The sequence below is a fragment of the Xiphophorus couchianus genome, chromosome 16 (assembly GCF_001444195.1).
Source record: "Xiphophorus couchianus chromosome 16, X_couchianus-1.0, whole genome shotgun sequence".
NCBI classification, from domain to species: domain Eukaryota; kingdom Metazoa; phylum Chordata; class Actinopteri; order Cyprinodontiformes; family Poeciliidae; genus Xiphophorus; species Xiphophorus couchianus.
The window spans coordinates 18,334,259-18,353,697 of record NC_040243.1 but is presented as its reverse complement, the minus strand read 5'-3'; the positions used below and the strand labels follow the sequence as shown (position 1 = coordinate 18,353,697).

The 19,439-nt window shown below is 38.2% G+C and overlaps 3 protein-coding genes across 3 annotated transcripts; all 3 read right to left on the bottom strand.

The window, feature by feature from the left end:
- Positions 1–2,629: 2,629 nt before the first annotated feature.
- LOC114159801 (SUMO-conjugating enzyme UBC9-like) lies at positions 2,630–9,288 on the bottom strand. The gene is made up of 7 exons (XM_028041979.1): positions 8,961–9,288; positions 8,595–8,679; positions 8,388–8,471; positions 6,788–6,860; positions 5,415–5,524; positions 4,100–4,179; positions 2,630–3,759 (listed from the first exon to the last, which is right to left on the bottom strand). The coding sequence occupies exons 2-7, from the start codon at positions 8,658–8,660 to the stop codon at positions 3,696–3,698; spliced, it is 477 nt and encodes a 158-aa protein (XP_027897780.1). The 5' UTR covers positions 8,661–8,679; positions 8,961–9,288; the 3' UTR covers positions 2,630–3,695.
- A 2,435-nt stretch (positions 9,289–11,723) lies between these two features.
- Positions 11,724–13,928, bottom strand: LOC114159800 (3-mercaptopyruvate sulfurtransferase-like). Its single transcript, XM_028041978.1, has 2 exons — positions 13,203–13,928; positions 11,724–12,531 (listed from the first exon to the last, which is right to left on the bottom strand). The coding sequence occupies exons 1-2, from the start codon at positions 13,867–13,869 to the stop codon at positions 12,233–12,235; spliced, it is 966 nt and encodes a 321-aa protein (XP_027897779.1). The 5' UTR covers positions 13,870–13,928; the 3' UTR covers positions 11,724–12,232.
- Positions 13,929–15,915: 1,987 nt separating this feature from the next.
- Positions 15,916–19,010, bottom strand: LOC114159798 (3-mercaptopyruvate sulfurtransferase-like). Its single transcript, XM_028041977.1, has 2 exons — positions 18,278–19,010; positions 15,916–16,637 (listed from the first exon to the last, which is right to left on the bottom strand). The coding sequence occupies exons 1-2, from the start codon at positions 18,993–18,995 to the stop codon at positions 16,339–16,341; spliced, it is 1,017 nt and encodes a 338-aa protein (XP_027897778.1). The 5' UTR covers positions 18,996–19,010; the 3' UTR covers positions 15,916–16,338.
- Positions 19,011–19,439: the final 429 nt, after the last annotated feature.

Below are 19,439 nucleotides of genomic sequence, written 5' to 3'. Positions count from 1 at the left end.
CAAAACTCACCTTACTCCTAAATCTAATCCCTGAACCAATAACAGCGTTTTCCCTTGTGGAGACCAGGCTTCGGTTCCCACAAGGAGCAGTCGGTCCCCGCAGCGTAGTATATGTCAGGAAAATGATCCCCACAAGGTATTACAAACAAACACGCGAGCACACATACACACACACACACACACACACACACACACACACACACACACACACACACACACACACACACACACACACACACATGCAAAGCAGTACAGATGATTGCACATCCAAAGCAACTCTAGGCATGAATCACATGGACTCTGTGTGTGTTGTGGTGTTGAGGTAGGAAGCCGGACCTCGTTTTGTGGTTCCCCCTTCTTTTTCCATTTCAGTTGGCAGCTTTATCAGTTTCTGGTAAATAATGCCTTTCTCTCTCTTTCACTGGATTATAGATGAGAAATAGAAACCTTCACTTTGTTTAGTAATTCAGCTAAAAACAAGCGAAACTACTGCTAATACATTATGTGGGTTCATTACAGACAGTCATACATTTAAAGCCATTTAACTGAATGGCTTTCAGTTAAATAGGTTTGTTGTACATAATGACCAGTGTAACATTTGGACGGCAAAAAGGGATTATATTTTGAAATATTAAAGCAGTATTTCAAATCATTTGATAGGCATGAGGGAGTGGATAATTATTTTAAGCATACTGCCATATTAGTAACAGTATTAGATGGAATTACCACCTCAATTTTAAAGACAAGAGTAAGAGAAACAGTAGTTTATCTCTGAATTAATGTGAGACAATGTAAACAGGGCTGGCCCAAGGTTGTATGGGACCTGTTGCACAATTGGTTATAAATAAAGTTAGATCCATTATCTGCGTGCAAATTCAAGCATTTACAGGAGCCCTAAGAAGCAGCTTAGTTTGCTTATGCCTTGGGTCGGCTCTGAACGCGTGTGTAAATATTTGGTTGTTAAGTGTAGGCGTTTGCTGTCAGTTCAACCAAGGTGAGGCACCCAGTGAAATATACATGATTACACAACCTACGGTTGTGTTTTCATGCATGTAGTTTGTGCAGTGACTGATATTGTATCATCCAAAACAAGCAACAAATCCAGCTCCTCTCCAGGGTTTATATTTAGACTTTATGGGATTAATTACTGCAAGGATCTAAAAGGGGGGAAAAAACCCTTCAACAAACAGGATGATTGTTTCTTTTAATAACAAGCCTTCCCCACAAAGACAATAATCTGATTATTAGTTTCTTACTGCAACTAACCCAAAAATTGAAGCTCTGGCGATAATTTAACGATGTAACTTCCTGTACCTAGATTTAAAAACCCAGCCTGCGGTTCATGAAAAGAAAAATGCGACAGAATGTTCTCCGAGCTGTTGAGCAACCGAAAAACAGATTCCCTAAATAAAAAAACAAGCAAGCATGAAATGTTTCCAGGTGTCAAATTTTAAAGGTCATTAAAAGCTTTATTAAAAACATAAAAATGTGTTTCTGAATTTTTGTATTTTATTTTGAATGCTTACCTCAAGTCCGATTAAAGACATTTTCTCAACTATATCTTGGACAGGTTTATTTTTTCTATAAAAGACCCACCACACAAGGAGGAACTAAATAAACACTGCATAGCAACGGAGGAGAAAAAGAGAAATAAACAACTGAAGTTTCTCACCTTGGTTTTGTGTCCTTTTGGTCAACAAAGATGATAAAACCGCTGGAAAGGTGCAACAAAACAGAGCAACAGGTGTTATGTTTCTTTAGACACCCGGCAAACATTACATCAAGTTTCAGGCCAAAAACAAGTCCCCCCAATACTGCTTATATTTAGAGAACATAAAAACAAGAGAAGGTTAAAAATGCTCATCTTAACAAGATTACAAGAAAGCCACTTTATATTTAACACCACAGCTACAAACCTTTAAAAACTACAGCATGCTATAGAAACGTAGCACCTTGCAAAATAACTTGGAGCATTTTCAGGTTTTACTTTTCAAGTTACAAACTAAACAGGATTTTATTTGGTAGAGCAACACGTTTCTCCTTTAAAAATCTGAGGTGTGTTCAGCCCCTCCTGAGTTTGTACTACGTTAGGAAATTTGTTGTACCTTTTAAGGAATTGCAGTTTTATTTCCATTTGTAGATTTTTAAATAAAGAAAACTTTTGCAAAGAGAATGATTTTTTTTTCCTATGGAAAAATTATGTAAAAACAGCATAGTTTCCATCTTAGTGACAATAAAAATAGATCTAATATATATATATATATATATTACTGGTGGATTGGGTGTCATTCTGTTACGAGAATAAATTAAATGCAGTTATTCTGAGAAAAGAAAAAGGTAAAACTGTCAGGTTGCTGTTTAAACACATTTCTGGATGTATAGGTGAACATCAAGATTCTATTCCTTGGTATTCATGATGCAGTTTGTTCACCAACTTTCTCTAACCTTCACAAAAAATATACTTTTTTTGCTAAAAATTATGTATTTTCCACCCAGTACTAAAATCCGATTAAGATTAATTAAATTTAGTGGTTTTTGCATTACAAAATGTTTTAGCAAGGTTCTATAGGTAAAAAAAAATCCAAAGGATCTCCATTCACTTTATAGCAAACATCCCAGAAAGACATTCGATTCTTTCATTTCGCTTTATTTGACAATTTTTAGATCATTTATTTCCTTTTCTTACAATAACCACATACAATGTTTATCAACTAGCTAAAATAATATAAAACATTACTTCCACAGTTTATTTATATTATGTACATGCACTCATATTTGGAGGCCCACAGAAAAGAGAAAGTCAGGCCTTAGTTTATTCACAAGTGCACTTGCTTCAGTCCATCTTTGCTGCAGAGAGAGGCCGTTCCAACAAGGATCCATCGGCTCCCGGGAGCCGGTTCGGACTTTCGTAGACATGGAAGCATTGTTGGTTTAAAAATGACCGAATGAAAGTGGCCGACGACTGACAGTCACCGCTTTGCTTTTGATTTGTTTTTTTGTTTGTTTCCCTCCCCACAATGGAGCTTATCTACATGAAGCTACAGTATCTTGGAAGGGGACGACACACCGAAAACGAATGACTTCATCACTTTCAGCTGGATTCACAATGAGAATCTGCACACCAAGTGTCTTAAACTGGAAAAACAGAGGAGTGTGTGGAGAAAAGACTCGTGCCCGCTCTGCTTTTTCTTTTTCCTGAGCCAAGATATACTGATATACTTCCTTCTCTGCCAATTTCATGACAAGCATCAGGATTGTCTTTTTCTTTTGACTCCGACCTCACTGGCGTGTATAATTTCTAGCCTTATCTCTAGCTGTAGGCACACTAATGGACACAGAAGCACACTATGTCTGAGCACTGATGGTTGGGTGAAGGTACACCGTGTGAAATGTCCTCCTTTACTGCAAAACAAAACAACTGAGGATTTCAGAGGATTTAGAGGTGGATTCTTATTTGTACAGCTTGACGAAAAGAGTGAGCTGAGCACTTACGCCAACGCTAATGCATTTAAAATGCAAAAATATTTATTACATGTACAATCATTTGTGTTTTTGTAGTTTGAAAAGGGATAAAGGAAAAAAAAGCAAAAGATGCTTTGCATTTCACCTGTGGGACAGTGTAATAATACTTTAAACAGATTCTTATTGGAGTGGTCCTTCAGGTGCTTCCTGTCGCCTCTGGCTGATCCACCCCTCTATGTGGGGGCAAACTTCCTGGCTTGTGCCCTGACCCGCTTCTCATAGTCCATCCTGTTCTGACTGAAATACAAAAACACAAATTGGGCTTGAGCGATATTTAAAAAAAAAAAAAAAAACATGTATAATTGCGATTAATTCAGATTTTTCTCCCAATTTTCTTTGCTTTCCTTTATTTTCCTGAGGGTATAGAGTTGAGGAGGCATGGATAAATTCAAACTTAAGCACCTCATATTTTGGTTTTTAATTCTCAATGTTGCATGTTTCACAAATAATACACATCTGTAAGAAGAAATGTTCAAATGTAGGAAACCATACACTTCCAAAACGACTGACTTCCACTCTCCTAATGAGTATATTGACAGTGGTGATCGTCCTGCAGCGGGCCGACTCAGACACTCACCAGTAAATCGTGTAGGCCTCTGCTTGTGCCGGGTCCTGAATGTTGGGCTCATTCAGCAGCTCCTGGACGCCCAGCAGAATCTAAACAGAAAATGTTCTGCACTCATTACATCCCCAAAAAATAAATAAATAAAAAACGTCCTCTTTTTTTTTTTTTGAAATTTATGAAATGATCACACACATTGATGGCAGGAAGCAGTAAAAATGTTAGTGTGATTTTTAAACTGAGGGGATTTCCATCCATAGTTGCATTAGCGTAGCCTTCTTCTTAGCTTACTGTCACATTTGCTCAATAACTGAATATAATATGTGATTTGAAGTCATAGATTATTTTCAATCTGTTAACCTCTTAAAATTGTTATTATTGTTTTATGTTAATTACTTGTAGTTTGTTCATCTTGTTATTACCGTCACAAAGGAACTTCCCAGCTTGAAATAAACTACTTGCACAACCACACATGCTTCCTTTAAAATACATGTTCTAACTAAAGATTGCATAAATTTAAAAAAATAAAAAAGTCTAAATAGCTTTTTACTTTGGCAAAAAGGCAACTAGAGTAGCTGGTTGTCAGTAGAAGAAAAAGCAGAGAAGCAGCTCTGTTATGCAACTTTTTCCACTTAATTTAACCTTATTTGCACCTTGTTGCCGTAGCAGCCAGACTGATGCAACCCACCGTGCCAGATATACCCAACAGACTTTTTCTACGAGCGGATAGATAATGCAACATGCAGCGTTTGTAGGGTGGAAAGTTGAACGAGTTTTCTAGGACAGAAGTCGGACCGTGTTGCATCGTCTCTGCTTTCTCTGCACTGCTTTTTGTTTTGGCTCGACGTTAGTAAACGGTATCAAAAAGCATCAAGTGGGCCCGTCTTTATTTAAGCATTCTGACATGACGCAAAACAGATTTGAATCATTTTATGCTCATACAGGAACATGTTTGTTTTCTGCACAAAGTGAAATATGTAAAATAAATCTCTTTTGTGGTTAATAACGTTTATTTGGATTTGTTCACTCGGTTCGTAGTGGATCAGGCGGCGCCGTGTGGCTCCGTGGTGAAGCAGGCGCGTCATACTGTAAGCTGAGGCTACAGTCGTTCGATTTCTCCTCCCTCTCTCTTTTCCTGTCACGCTACTAATGAATCAAAGCCACAAACACAAATAACCCCCCCCCCCCAAGACACCAAATTGCTAATTTGATTAATAAAATCTATAAATACAAAAAAAGTACTGTAATTTTTTGTCCAATTTGCCAGGAGCTACGTAACGCTAAGAATGAAAACATTTAGTCAACTAAAGGAAGTTGCAACAATCCAAACCTGCTTGATGGTGATGGCCGGCCGCCAGTCTTTGTCCTCCTCTAGGATGGACAGACACACGGTGCCTGATGGGTAGACGTTGGGGTGGAATATCGGCGGCTCGAACTTACCTAAAGAAACAGCAACAAATTTTTCAAAATGAGTAGGCCTGTCACGATAAACTTTGCTGGACGATAAAATGTTCCAGAAGTTATTGCAATGAACGATAACATTGTTTGGAGACCATTTTTAAGCAATATGATGGTAATAGCAAAATAATAATGCAAGAGCACATTCTTAAAGATCATTAAACTTTAAATCTAATGAACATTTGACACGGGAACTGGAAGGCATTTTAAATACTCAAAATAAACAAAACAACAAATAAAATGAATTTTGAAGACTTTCTAACCAAAACTGTCAATCAAAAAAAGGGTCTAGTTGAGACCAAAGTACCAAACTGAAGACTTTTATCATCCAATTTTTGGTAGAAAGACAGAAAAAAAAGAGAAATGTTCAATTATGCCAATGGAAATTATTGAGTTTTAATTCATCATGCAACTAATTGACTTATTGATTATTGTGACAGAGCTGAAAATGAGTTCAAAATCCTAAAGTCCTGAAAGAAACTCACAAAACTGAAGTAGTATCACAGCATTACCCAGCCATCAATGAGCGACTCACACAATGTCTCTAAAACACAAGTAGATCTGCGTCAACTTGAGCACAGAGCCTTGCAAAAATCCTTCAACTTTACAAACTTTTCCTGTTACAACCGCAATGGGTTCTATCTGGCCTTCATGAGAGACACCAACACGAATTAGCAGTTGATTGCGAAGCATATATTATCTTCCTTCCAGGTGAAAATCCGATTAGAAATCCCATTAAAATGCATGGAAGGAAATCTGGAAAAGTTTAAGAGGTCTGAATTCTTCAGCAGAGCTGCACTTCTTCTAAATAAGACATGCATCCTCCAACATTACCTCTATTAAAAACGTGCTTCATATTTCTCACGGCCACCCAATTCTATGAGGCATATTGCACGTATGCAACATTTAAAAACAAAATGTTTAAATGCATTTCACACGCAACGTGTTGTAGGACAACTACAGCCACCACAATGCAACTCTGGAAACTGATCCCTTAATAAAAGTATTTTCTAGATTCTCATTAACCAAACTCTTTGCTGTAGTTATAACATCTAAAACCACGTGGTTCAGTCAACCTGCGTGGTTTGCACCAGGTAGTGCGACAGTTAAACTTTATACACAGGTTTTTGTGGCCTGCACTATTATTTCCTGAGCTCTTCCTGCTTCCTTTTTAAATAGCTGGCTGTTTGTGCTCTTTAGCGTGACATTAACGATGCACGAAGATGCTAGAAGAGAGCGACTCACATTTGGGCGGAGAGGACGGGTAGTCATCTTTGAACAGCATTCGGAGCTTGTAGAGTCCTCCCTCCCACAAGGTCTAAGGGATGAAAGGGGAAGCAGAAGAGTTTCTGAATGAATTGAGTAATTCATCAAAGGTTATGGCTTTTAAACTCTGAATCTCACTTCATGTCCAAAGCTGGAGTCCAGCAAAGAAGCACTGACTTTTAAAATGCAAAACTGAGTGGGAAGAAGTTAAAGATTTCTAATTTCGGACACAGATGTGAAAGAATGTGTGTTTGCTAAATATTTAAAGGTGACCCACTACGCTTCCTTGAACAGATTAGGGTAGGTCTATGGTCTATACACGTTCATCATTTTATTTTTTTGCACAAAATTATCCTTAGATAATGAGATTTTAGTCTGGTCAGTTCTGCCTATTTTGAGGTCCTGGTTTAGGGCGTCTTGTCACTTTAAATCCAAATAAGCTACTGCTGGCCACGCCCCACTACTCAATATTTACACTCGCATGTGAAAGTAGTAAATATTACACTCGCATTTGTGTGTGTACAGTTGTACATTTTCAAAGATGTACAGCTGTACATCTTTGAAAAGCAGAAATGGAGCCTCCTGCAAAACCAACAAGAATGCAGTAAGTGGTTCCTGGATGTTTAGCCCATAACACTTGTCTTTTCCAGCAGCCGTTGTACAAAGCATACAGCGGTTAAACCTACTGACCAAATGTCCTGGAGCTCAGCTTGGGTTGTTAGGTAACAGGTTGAGCTTTGCTGGGGTTGCTAGGTGAGGAGTAGTGTCCACTGATTTGTGATGTTACAATCGGGAGGTTTTTGAAACGGCTTGTTTTCCAGACACCAAAAAACATTAACCTATTGCCAAAAAACAGCCGAGTGTTTTTTGTTTTGTTTTTTTTTAAGCGCTTCGGTTGTTTTTAGGAGTAGAAACCCAAATTGAAGTACAAAAACTTTCAAAAAGTGAATTTCGCATAAGAGGTTCACTTTAAATGCAGCTACACAAAAGCAGGGAAGCACTGTGTGATGTGGATGTATATTGCCAAGAGCTATTCTACATTTTGTCATTATAATTACACACCTGATGGAGTTTTGTCTGATAGACCAACACAAATGTTGTGAGATAGCATGTTCATGGCAATGTGAAGTGATACGTTTGGAGGCTAAAAGTTTAACTTTAGTCATACGCTTATTTAACTGGTGGCAAAATGCAAACAGAACATCTAATGGCTTTCTTTCATCAATATCTCTCTTCCATAAAAGGCCAGGTTTGAGGAGTGCCCCTATTTGTCCTGTCAACAGAAATGCATGTCATGTTTTTCACATTCTTACTTGTAAAATAAATAAATAAAAGCATGCATACTTGACATCCCAGTGCACAATGCTGTGCCACTTCGTGTTGATCCATCACATGAACTCCCAACAAAAATGTGTGGTAGCAACAGTGCTCTCTACTGCAAAAACACAAACTCTTACCAGATAATTTTGGTCTGTTTGCAAGTGCAAATATCTTTGCAGTGTGAACACTTTGCCAGACAGCGCATGTAAAGAACTGACAGAAATAAATGTGGAAAACTTTGTCTTAAATATCACCGTACCCCTTTCTTTCCAGGGATGGCACATTCCCAGTTCATTAGATTCATGGTTCCATCTGGATTCTTAGTGGGCACGGCAACAAAACCCTGTTGGTTTAGAGGAAACAAGTAATAAATGTGATTTTCTATTTTTAAAGTTTTCATTAGCAGACATCGCCCTGTAGAGACGGTATTTTAGGATAAAAGCGTGTTGTTTACGCTGCTGCTTACAAATGGGTGGTCTTTCCTCCAGGCTTTGCGCTCCTGGGACAGCCTGCTGAGAGCAATGCCAGACATGATTGCTCATCAACGCCACCTGGTGGAAGAATCAAAACACAACCCTACTGCTCATTTCCATGAAAAAGTTATTCACCCATTAAATGCCCGTTTGTGGTGCATCTCTACAGGTAGCGATACAAAACTCGCTTAATTTTGAATTGTAAGAATTATAATTTGTTAACAAGACAGTAGAAATAAACATAAACGAGCTAGCATCTTCCTTACTCGTCACAGAACCGAAACTACAATGTCCGCTAGCGGCACACAACAAACACCAGTGTTTTCTTTTACTTTATCACGTCATTTCAATAAACTTACGTCTTATTTTTTATGAGGGAATATCACAGAAGATCTTAGGCAGGTGGTAGGCGCAGATTGTTCGCTGAAGTGATGCTAACGTTAGCTCCGTGGTAAGAGAAACGGAAAGATAAACAACACAACGCCTAAAAACGCACCAACGGCGCAACTTAGAGCACAAAAAGCCGAGCCGAATAAAACTTCTCTTTTAATAACAAAACTCTAATAGCTTATATAACACCTAGTAACAAAATTATGGGCTACTTTTTTAAGAATAGTTAAAACAATGTAGCGCTAAAACCCGTTTTAAAAGCTAGCCTTCAGCAAGAAAGGACCCCAATTTGTTTATTTCGTAAGGACCTTCAGGCAGTGATTAGGTCGCATGGTCCGCCATCTTGTTTGTAGTTCTTTTTCTTCTTTCGCACTCAGTTGAAATGTAAAATATAGAATTTGCAATGTGACAAATAAAATTTCTACAATCCTCCCAAGATTAATTTTTTTTTTGTAAAAAGAAAGAAATATTAATATCTCTTTTGAAAAGATTAAAAGTGTGGCAAGAGTTTACAGCTGAAAAAAATCCACTTGTAACAAGCAGCTGTGATCAATCAAGTGCACGTTTCTGTTATGTCCTTAAAAAGTAAAATATTTTAAAGATCTATAACCACACCGCCCTTACCAGATGAATCTAAGAAATATAATATATGCCACTTCTGTAACTTCCTCTATCAATGATAGATTGTACAGTGAATGATGTACAATGAGATATTTCTGGAAAGAAAGAATTTGCAGCTCCCCAGAGGAAAATCTTGTGGTGTGAATGTGGGTCTGAATGAGAAGGTTTCAAACATAATAGGTCCTGGGAATTCGGAACAGACAAGTTCCCCTGGTGATACTTTGAATTATGCTATGGGATCAGCTTCCTAAACAGTTTCTGAATAAAACAAACAAACAAACAAACAAAAAAACAATATTTAAATACATTTATAAAAATGTATTCTTATTAATACATTACATAAAAATTAGTTATACTTTAATGGCTTTGAGCTACAAAAACATTCTGCAGCAGAGCGTTTGAGAATCAGCTTATCTGTATGTAATCAAGCTTATTTGCTGTTTTTCTTCACTCCTCCATGATTCCTACTTATTCTGATCTGCTTACATTCCTTCCAGCACCACATCAATGGGAGCTACAGAGAACAATTTCACACATTATTTCACATTACTTTGAGAGAAGCATTATAGTTGTTAGAAAATAAAAAAAACAAACAACTTAATGGTGAGGTCAATTGTACCGAGTGACTCTTGACACAGCAGCATTAGTTGTGAATTAAGACTTTAAACCCTGATGGATGGGAAAGCCAGCATCATTTTGTTCAACGTTCCTCATAGAAATACCTGTATATATTTTTCTGTTTGCATGTTGAAACCAGATATTTACATACACCGCATAGGACAATAACTTTCTACAACTTTCCTGTTTAAAGTCAGCCGGAATTACCCAAATTATTTAGTCTTGTCAAATTCCACACTAATGCTTTCTTCAAATGTAAAAAAATGTTTGTTTTTTTAAATTACGCATCTTTATGTCATTGGTAAAACCAAAGTATGAAAGTGGCAGCATCGCGTTGCAGGATAGATTAGTCCACTTCAATGAGCAGAAAAACTGATGTGGAAAATCAAGTCATATTTCAAAGAATTAGTTAGGAAGATAAAGCTTAGACAAAAAAAAGAGAGTTTTCATAATTTAAAACGACTGTAGGCAAACAGTCGATTGCAAAGTGGGTTGCGTACAACAAAGTTAATGTTTTGGCGTGGACCATCACGTTGCCCTCATATCAGTATCAGAAAATTTCTGAGCAGAGAGCAAAAGGTGTGCGTCATCCCTTTCATAGCATGTATTAAACCAAATACTGTACTTCCTGTTGCTTTTCTTCTGGTCACTCTTCCATAAAAACCAACTTTATAAAGTACACAGCTATAAAGTACCGGGCTCAAGCCCTGTAAACCTTCCAGCGCTTGAGCTATTTCAATGAAGAGATTAAATTACACACAGATAAACTATTTACCGTCACATAAATCCCAATTAGTTTGAAGTTTGTGATTCTAGCTTGCTCACAACATATTGTATTGCTATAAAGTCAGATAAAGAAAGCCAGCAGTAGTAATGTGAATGTGTGATCATCAGTCTTGATCAATGGTAGATTCATTCGGATTCTGTCGAGTCCTTAAATACAGCAAAATAATATTCAAATCTTTTGAGGTAGAAAAAAAAAACCCTACAAAGTTGGATCTTGCTTTTTAAAATAAGAAACATTCTGCTAAAAATGACATCACTGCAAAGACAGTTTTAGTTTTAAGACGTTGCTGGAGGAATCTAATAAATGTAAGGTAAACATGTTTCTCTTAGGCTCATTCGTTGAGGTACAAAGAATTATATCTGGGAAGAAATAATCTGCAGCTCCCTAGAGGAGCATCATGTGATAAGAAACAGGATTTGAGTACACCAAAAAAAAAAAAAGTTATAAACAAAACGGATCATGTGAATGGAAAGAGCCTCATTTTACTAGACAATAAGAAAAAAAAAACACATGATGCTGTGGGATTTGTACAGATGGCACAACGCCGTGGCACGTCCTCATAATCAGCCTCCTCTTTGCTCAGGTTTGCGTTTTAATTGGTCGGACGATTAATGCATCACTTTCACTGCGCAGTCACATGATTACAAAAGTGAGCTTATACCTTTTTTTAAAATGTACTAGAGGCAGCCACTTGAAGAAAATCACATACAACGTGGTAATTCCTTTAATGCTATGATCTACAATTGAAATGCATAGAGTTCTGCAACAGAACCTTTGACATTTACAGGTTTGCAAAATTTCACATTGAATCACTACAGTAATAGCAGTATAGCAACAAAACAGAGATTGTAGCACCGTAAGATGCATGCAGATTTAAGGCACTTTGGCAGTTCAGTTTTCACATTATTGAGCAATGATACACGTTGAAACACATTATTTAACATGTAACATGAATCATTTCTTTAATTTTATATTAGACCACAAAATAAAAGCTAGATTATATTTGCATAGCACAGTGTGAGATTCTCTGAAATGATTTCTTCTGCAACTCTTAAAATCTGCAGCTTTCTGTAAGTTAGTCAGGATTCATCAAAGCCTTTCATGTGCTCATCCCAGCATAAACCTCGTAATACAAGGCTAGTATTTTAAGCTTCTCCACAGCCAAACGTTGCTTCCATCCTCAAAAAGAGACCTGTTTGTGTTTGCACCTGGCTATCACTCCTTCTTTCCCTCCCCCTCTGAGACGATGAACTCTGGAGGAGCCCTTTTGAAAAATTCTCCCCAGGACCCGTCATAAAGACCAACCCCAGAGTAGCCAAGCCGGTGGGCAGCCAGGATCACGTGACAAGCCGTGACTCCAGAACCGCAGGAGGCCCAGAGAGGCTTCTCCAGGTCCACCCCGGATTCCTGGAAGAGCTTGGTCAGATTCTCAGGGCTGTGGTGCTTTCCAGAGGAATCCAGGAAAGACGTGAAGGGGATGTTTATGGTTTCGGGGAAATGTCCAGGGAGAATATCTGAGCAGGGAAGACAGAGAAGTAAGAAAATGTTCCCCGGTAAATGGTGTTATTCACAAAAAGGCATTGAATACAGAAATGTTGTTATCATCGCTTTAAAAATACAATTTAAAAACCCTGTGATACCAATCCAGCCTGGGCTGCAACACAAATTTATCGTTACTGTAGTATTTACAATATCCCAAAGATCTGGGACTTCTGGGTCTACATTAAATGTTACATTTTTACATAAATATGCAAAACAGGTTTGTTTGTTTTAATAAAACCATAATGTTGTGATTTAAATAATTCAGAAACTTTTGTTCCAGTAAACGGAAATGTTATCACGATCTGGGGTTTATGTTTGCAATGAGCACAAAAGTATGTTTATTTAACGAAAGTCTTAACGAAGGTTATTGTATAATGTATAATCCACATTGTGGTGCCCTACATCCTTAATATTTAGAGCAATCAAATGTCTGCTAACGGTTATCCTTCTCCTTGGTTTTCCACTTTAGTCATTTAAATTTATGGCTTTTGTGACATGTAAAATATTTACATTATTCTGTCTATATTGTAAAGGAAGTAGGCCTTGTGTGTTTTAAATGACCTTAAGCTTGACCTGTGTCCTGTAATCTTTAACGAGCAGCCTGTTCACTGGCGTTCATGAAAAGTTTAGTTGTTTTCCTCACCTTCTCTTGGTTCTGGGTCGGTACCCCGGAACCTGCCACCAGACCTGGCGTCCACCACCTGGACCTGCTTGGTCTTGATGTTCTGCAGCACATCTTCGTAGCTCTTCACCCAGGACTGGTTCAGGCTCGCCTGGAAGTCTGTCTTCTCCGGCTTGGTGTAGTCGGAGGTCACCGGGTGACCGTCAGCCACCCAGTTCTTGAAGCCCCCGTCCAACACCGACACCGAGCTGTGTCCGAACACCCGGAACGTCCACCACAGACGGGGCGCGGTGTACGAGCCGAAGTCGCTGGTGTCGTAGACGACGACGTGGGTGTCGTTCCCGATGCCGAGGTCACTGACATACCGGGAGAAGTCGCTGGGAGTCGGCAGCATGTGGTCGTACGGGGAGCTCTTATCGCAGCATTCATCTATGTTGAAAAACGACGCTCCCGGTATGTGTTTCTGGTTAAACTCCTCTCTGGTGTCCCGCTTGGTTTTTGGCAAGTACCAGGACCCGTCCAGGATACGGAGTTTTGGACCGACGAGTTTGTTTTGGATGGCATCCGCCAGCCACTGACCGGAGACCACAGCTGGAGTGGGATCCGCCGCCATGTTGGAGAGGTCAAAACGGACGTGTGTTCTTCTTCTTGGATTTACTGGCGGTTGGCAACAAACGTTTAGTAGCATTACCGCCACTTACTGGTATAGAGTGTGGTTCGTGATGGTCTATCTACAAAAAATGAATATATATATATATATATATATATATATATATATATATATATATATATATATATATATATATGCTGTGGAATTTGATTCGCTGTTTGTTCACTTTTTCTTGTTTTCTGTTCCTTCACATTTTTAACTGCTTCTGCATTGCTTATGTTTTTAGTTATTTTCATCTGTATGGTTTATTTTGCCTTCTTCCTTACTTCACATCCTCCATACGCAACTCTCTGTTGCCCTCCACAGTTACCACATTTTTCTTATACTTCTGCTTTACATTCTTCTAACCTGTGATCCTCACCACATTTCGGACATCTGTGCTTCCCTTTACAAACTGCTGCTATGTGTCCATACCTTTGACATTTGAAACAACAAAGTGGTGGAGGGATATAAGGTCTGACCTGAAAACTGAGATAACCTATTTTGATGTTTTGTGGCAACTCTTTTTCTTCAAATTCAATGAGGATTGACAAATTTCCTACTTTTTCTTCATTTATTGTTTTTGACAATCTCTTCAAGTTATTCACTTTTGCACCTACAATACTTCTCTTAATTTTATCAAGATCTTCATCTAGAAGGATGCCATAAATCACTCCTCTATTTTTTTATTTTCTCCCATGATTTTTTTTCTCCATCACAGTTTTTTTTACAGATATTGTCCACATTTAAAGCCTTATTTTTTTGTTCTTCGTTTTTACAAACTGCCAATAGGTTTCCATCTCTCAAAATCTTTACCATTTCAACATCTCCAATTTTCTTTTTTATTTCTCTTGACACCACAATGGGGCTGATGTTATCCTGTTCTTCCTCATTCTTAAGTTTTAATATTATTTTAAATTCCTCCCTCACAACTTTCCTCCTAACTATCCTTTTTTCTTCTGAATTACTTCCTTCCAGTTCTCGTTTACTACCTTGAATATTACCAATCCCTTTTGGTTCATCTATTTTATTTCTTCCACGTCCTCTCCCTCTTCCTCTCCCCACTGGCGTCCACCCTTCAAAATCCATGTCTTCCTCATTTTCTATCTCCATTTCCAACGGAACCATTCACATACCAGTTTATGCCCAAATCCGCCTTTTCTAAATCCGATGTATTTCTATGTGTTTTGTTTTTCCCGCGCCACTCCAAGTCCTCTTCCAAAATGGCGCCAGGCGTGTTTAATGTCAGCTGGGTTTCCTCAGCGTGTTTAATTTTCATTTACTTATTTATGTGATCCATAACTCTCCCTAATGTCTCAGAGTTATTTATGCGATGCCACAGGGCTGAGTGTTTTGTACAATACTGTTTATATTTTTCCACTTGTTCATATGGGGAGCATGTTGTTGCGAAATGGTTGTTTTGCTCAAATGACATTGAAAAATGAAACAGTTTGACAAAATCAGTCGCCACAGAGTCAGTTTCTTTCATGAGGATGTCACTCTGATAAACATAGTGAACACTTTATGTTCTAAGCAGTCAGCCACTCTGCTGTGAACAAAATATGCAAATTTGCACTACCTGCCTTTTTTAATGGCTGTACATGCTGTTCATTTTATCCTATATTTTGTTTCTTCTTTAGTTTATATATTTGTAATGTCTGTATGATGTGAACGTGTGAAGCCAAGTCAAACTCCTTGTGTGTGAACATAATTTCGCCCTATAAAATTGGTTCTGATTCCTTCTTTATCCATATTTACACTTTGCTTTTTGGTCTTGATCTTGTTAACTTGAAGGAAAAAATGTCTTAACTGCAATCCAGTTGAACAAGTTTAACGTTTAGGAAAACCGGCACATCAGGTAAGGACCGTGTGACAAGATCCTCTTACACTAATGTTAGGATTTATTTTTTTAATTCATAATAAGCATTTTGGATTTTGTATTAGATAAAACTCTGCACTTAAATACATGAATAGGAATTACAAGCAGATAGGCTTGCATTTCTCTTCTTTTGGACTTTTTCTAGTCAATTTTTATGTATATAAAGCTTAACATATTTTCCATCTTTTGAAAAAAAAAAAAGCACATTTACCCAAGGTAACATTTTATTCATATTATGTTTCAGAAACAAAAAAGCAAATCGTGCATAATTACATATGAACATTAATCAAGGAATGTAATATTCCTGCTGTCCCATGATACCAGAAAATAGAAAAATTATACATAGATCTGTTAAAAAAGTCATATCTGCATAATGTAAAAAGAGTTTCATAAAATGCTCTTCAGCTGCAGAAAACCAACACCTTCCCCTGTTCGCTTACATTTATAAAGCACTTAATTTATAACGTTAGAAGTGTTTAAATAGCTTTCTCCATCATCCCAACATTAGCAAATAAAAATATACACCCTGCAGCATAAGTTAAGTGTTGTACTCTTAATTTCCACAGCAAACAGACTAGTCTCATTTCAAACAGCAATCGAATCCAGCTTCTGGCTTATGTTAAAATCTTTTATGCCTTCTTTCCCTCCCCCTCAGAGATGATGAGGTCTGGAGAAGCCCTCTTGAACCATTCCACCCAGGCGCCATCGTAGAGATAAAGATCGGCGTGCCCAAGCCGGTCGGCAGCCAGAAGAACGTGGCATGCGGTGACTCCCGAACCGCAGGAGGCCCAGATCGGCTTCTTCGGATCCACTCCAGCATTCTGGAAGAGCTTGGTCAGGGCCTCTGTGCTCTTATGCTTTCCATTAGATTCCAGGAAAGTTGTGTAGGGCATGTTGATTGCTCCGAGGAAATGCCCAGACTGTATATCTGAGAGGAGATAGATAAATGGGGTGGAGAGGGGAAGGGCGTCAAAAAATTATTTTGTTTTCAACTAGTGAAGTTCAAGGACTGCAAGAAGCACTTTCAATGAAGTCATTTGGTTCATAAAACCCTCACAGAGTTCACATTATTCTGCTGTAGGAATCAGGCCGGTACATTTTTATGCACTGTCATTGTGAGTAGCAACAACTGTGTGTAGCAACTGGGCGTGGCTGCCAAGGGACGCTTCATCTCCAAGTCAACAAGCTTTTCAGGCTTCATATCAGCATCGCTGAACTAGGATGACAATGACAAGCCAAGATTTATGGCTTTATTTCAACAGAAATTTTAACTTTTAAGGACAATAGAAAATAAATGACAATATAACATTATTGATGGCCTCATATTTACCAAACTCCTGTTAGTTACAGATTTTTTTTTTTAGGTTTTATTGCTGGTTCTGAATAGTTTGCCCCTCATCAACCGGAACCTTTACATGATATTTATCAATAGCATTGGGGGAAAATCAGTACTTGGATAATCCAATCTAAATGTGATTTTACCTTTGCAGTCACAACTCCATTTTAGCCTAACAATAATTTGAAGTGTGAATAAAGACCCACCGAACCTCATTTGCATTCAACAACTCAACTTTAGCACTGTGTTCTATAATCGGCTATTAAGAGAAAGAAAACAATTAAGACCAAGAAAACGTCTGGAAACTGATTGTTGGAAAACTATAAAAGAAATTAGTAAAAATTAGTGCAACGGCATCATGGTAACATTACTCCTAACTGTAGAAGTTGTTATTGACGGAAGAAGGCTCAAGGTTTATCATTTCCAGCATCAGTGGTGCGCTTAATATCAAATCAGAAGTGAAGACAGTAAAAGTATTTAAAACAAAGAATACTGAGATGAAGTGTGAGAGAGTGAGACTTTCAGCCGATAACAGGAAGGCTGACCATATTTACAGAAAACTTTCTCCATTTCATCCTTTTGAGCTTTCAACATCTGTGATGGAACATGCTAGATTTGGAAACTTATAAGCTAGATGACCCATGTAGCCTATTGTGTTAATTTTAAGATTTTTACATTTCAACTCCATTTCTATTTTGCCTCAAAATAGTATAATTCTGTTTTATAGAGACCTTCCACTCCCACTTATAAAATAAACCATTTTCAATGCTGTTCTTATATTTCACCTCTTAAAAGAGAAATTAAATTAACCTGAAACTTATATCTTCAAGTCAATGCTTTATCAAAACTATAGATCCCTATAGACATTGACCACAAAATGCTTACAAGTGCATCTCCAGTAATTACTTTATTTCTGTTTATTGCAACTGATTTTACATGTTTTTTATGGTTTTATGGATTGACAACAGATAACTCTTGATTATTTTTAATCAACTCCTTTGCTTTACAACCTCTTCCTGCCACAAATAAAGTTGACCTCTTGACTCAAAACCAGTAAAACACAGTCTGGCTGTACTGTGTGGCATTAAATTTTTGGATTATCCTATTTCAGGCTTGACTTTCAGCCCATTTCCTACATAAATTGGTCTCATGTGTGAATCTAGGGTTATTATATAAGCACATTAAGCATTTATTAATGTTTGTTAACAATGCATTTTTTTGATCCTCCTCACCTTCTCTTGGTTCTGGGTCGGTACCCCGGAACCTGCCACCAGACCTGGCGTCCACCACCTGGACCTGCTTGGTCTTGATGTTCTGCAGCACATCTTCGTAGCTCTTCACCCAGGACTGGTTCAGGCTCGCCTGGAAGTCTGTCTTCTCCGGCTTGGTGTAGTCGGAGGTCACCGGGTGACCGTCAGCCACCCAGTGCTTAAAGCCCCCGTCCAACACCGACACCGAGCTGTGTCCGAACACCCTGAACATCCACCACACTCTGGGCGCGCTGAACGAGCCGAAGTCGCTGGTGTCGTAGACGACGACGTGGGTGTCGTTCCCGATGCCGAGGTCACTGACATACTGGGAGAAGTCGCTGGGAGTCGGCAGCATGTGGTCGTACGGGGAGCTCTTATCGCAGCATTCATCTATGTTGAAAAACGACGCTCCCGGTATGTGTTTCTGGTTAAACTCCTCTCTGGTGTTCCGCTTGCTTTTCGGTAGGTACCAGGACCCGTCCAGAATACGGAGTTTTGGACCGACGAGTTTGTTTTGGATGGCATCCGCCAGCCACTGACCGGAGACCACAGCGGGAGTGGGATCAGCCATGACGGGGAATGAGCGGCAGGAGAGTGGAGAGCAAACAGACTTGAGCTGCAAACAGTTGGCATTTAACCGATCGTTCGTCCCGCCCTGATCTCTATCTATCCAGTCAAAGAGCTCTGTTAACTCTTTCATTATTTGAAACTGTGAAATAATTGTTACTACTCAAAAGATATTATGTAATGTTCTATATTTTTTAATTAAATATTTCACAGTTAAAGTTTCCTCTAAGTCTTTATCAGGTTAAACATCCTGCAAAGAGGTAAGTATGACTTCAAGCTTCAAAGATGAGAACCATTGGAAAAACAAAATTTTAATGCAATAACAATACAAATAATAATAATAAATCTTTCATAAAATAATTTTGAATTTGAATTCTGTCTCTTTTATTTCTACAATGCTTTACAATGTGCACGATTTTAAATATTTGATCACAAAATCGACTAAAAGATCCATGAATAGATTACACTCTGTTTTTAAGAAAAGCAATAGTTACTACCAACTTCAGATTTTGCTCAAGTTGAGTTTTCAGATTATTAATAAACATTTGTGCAAAGAATGACATGAGTACGTCAAAAC

Coding starts and splice junctions, on each gene's coding strand:
- LOC114159800 (XM_028041978.1), bottom strand. CDS start 13,869: ATGCTACTAAACGTTTGTTGCCAACCGCCAGTAAATCCAAGAAGAAGA. Junction 12,532..13,202: donor CGACCCAGAACCAAGAGAAG/GTGAGGAAAACA, acceptor TTCCCTGCTCAG/ATATTCTCCCTGGACATTTC.
- LOC114159798 (XM_028041977.1), bottom strand. CDS start 18,995: ATGAAAGAGTTAACAGAGCTCTTTGACTGGATAGATAGAGATCAGGGC. Junction 16,638..18,277: donor CGACCCAGAACCAAGAGAAG/GTGAGGAGGATC, acceptor ATCTCCTCTCAG/ATATACAGTCTGGGCATTTC.
- LOC114159801 (XM_028041979.1), bottom strand. CDS start 8,660: ATGTCTGGCATTGCTCTCAGCAGGCTGTCCCAGGAGCGCAAAGCCTGG. Junction 5,525..6,787: donor CCCGTCCTCTCCGCCCAAAT/GTGAGTCGCTCT, acceptor CTGTTTCTTTAG/GTAAGTTCGAGCCGCCGATA. Junction 4,180..5,414: donor CGGCCATCACCATCAAGCAG/GTTTGGATTGTT, acceptor TTTTCTGTTTAG/ATTCTGCTGGGCGTCCAGGA.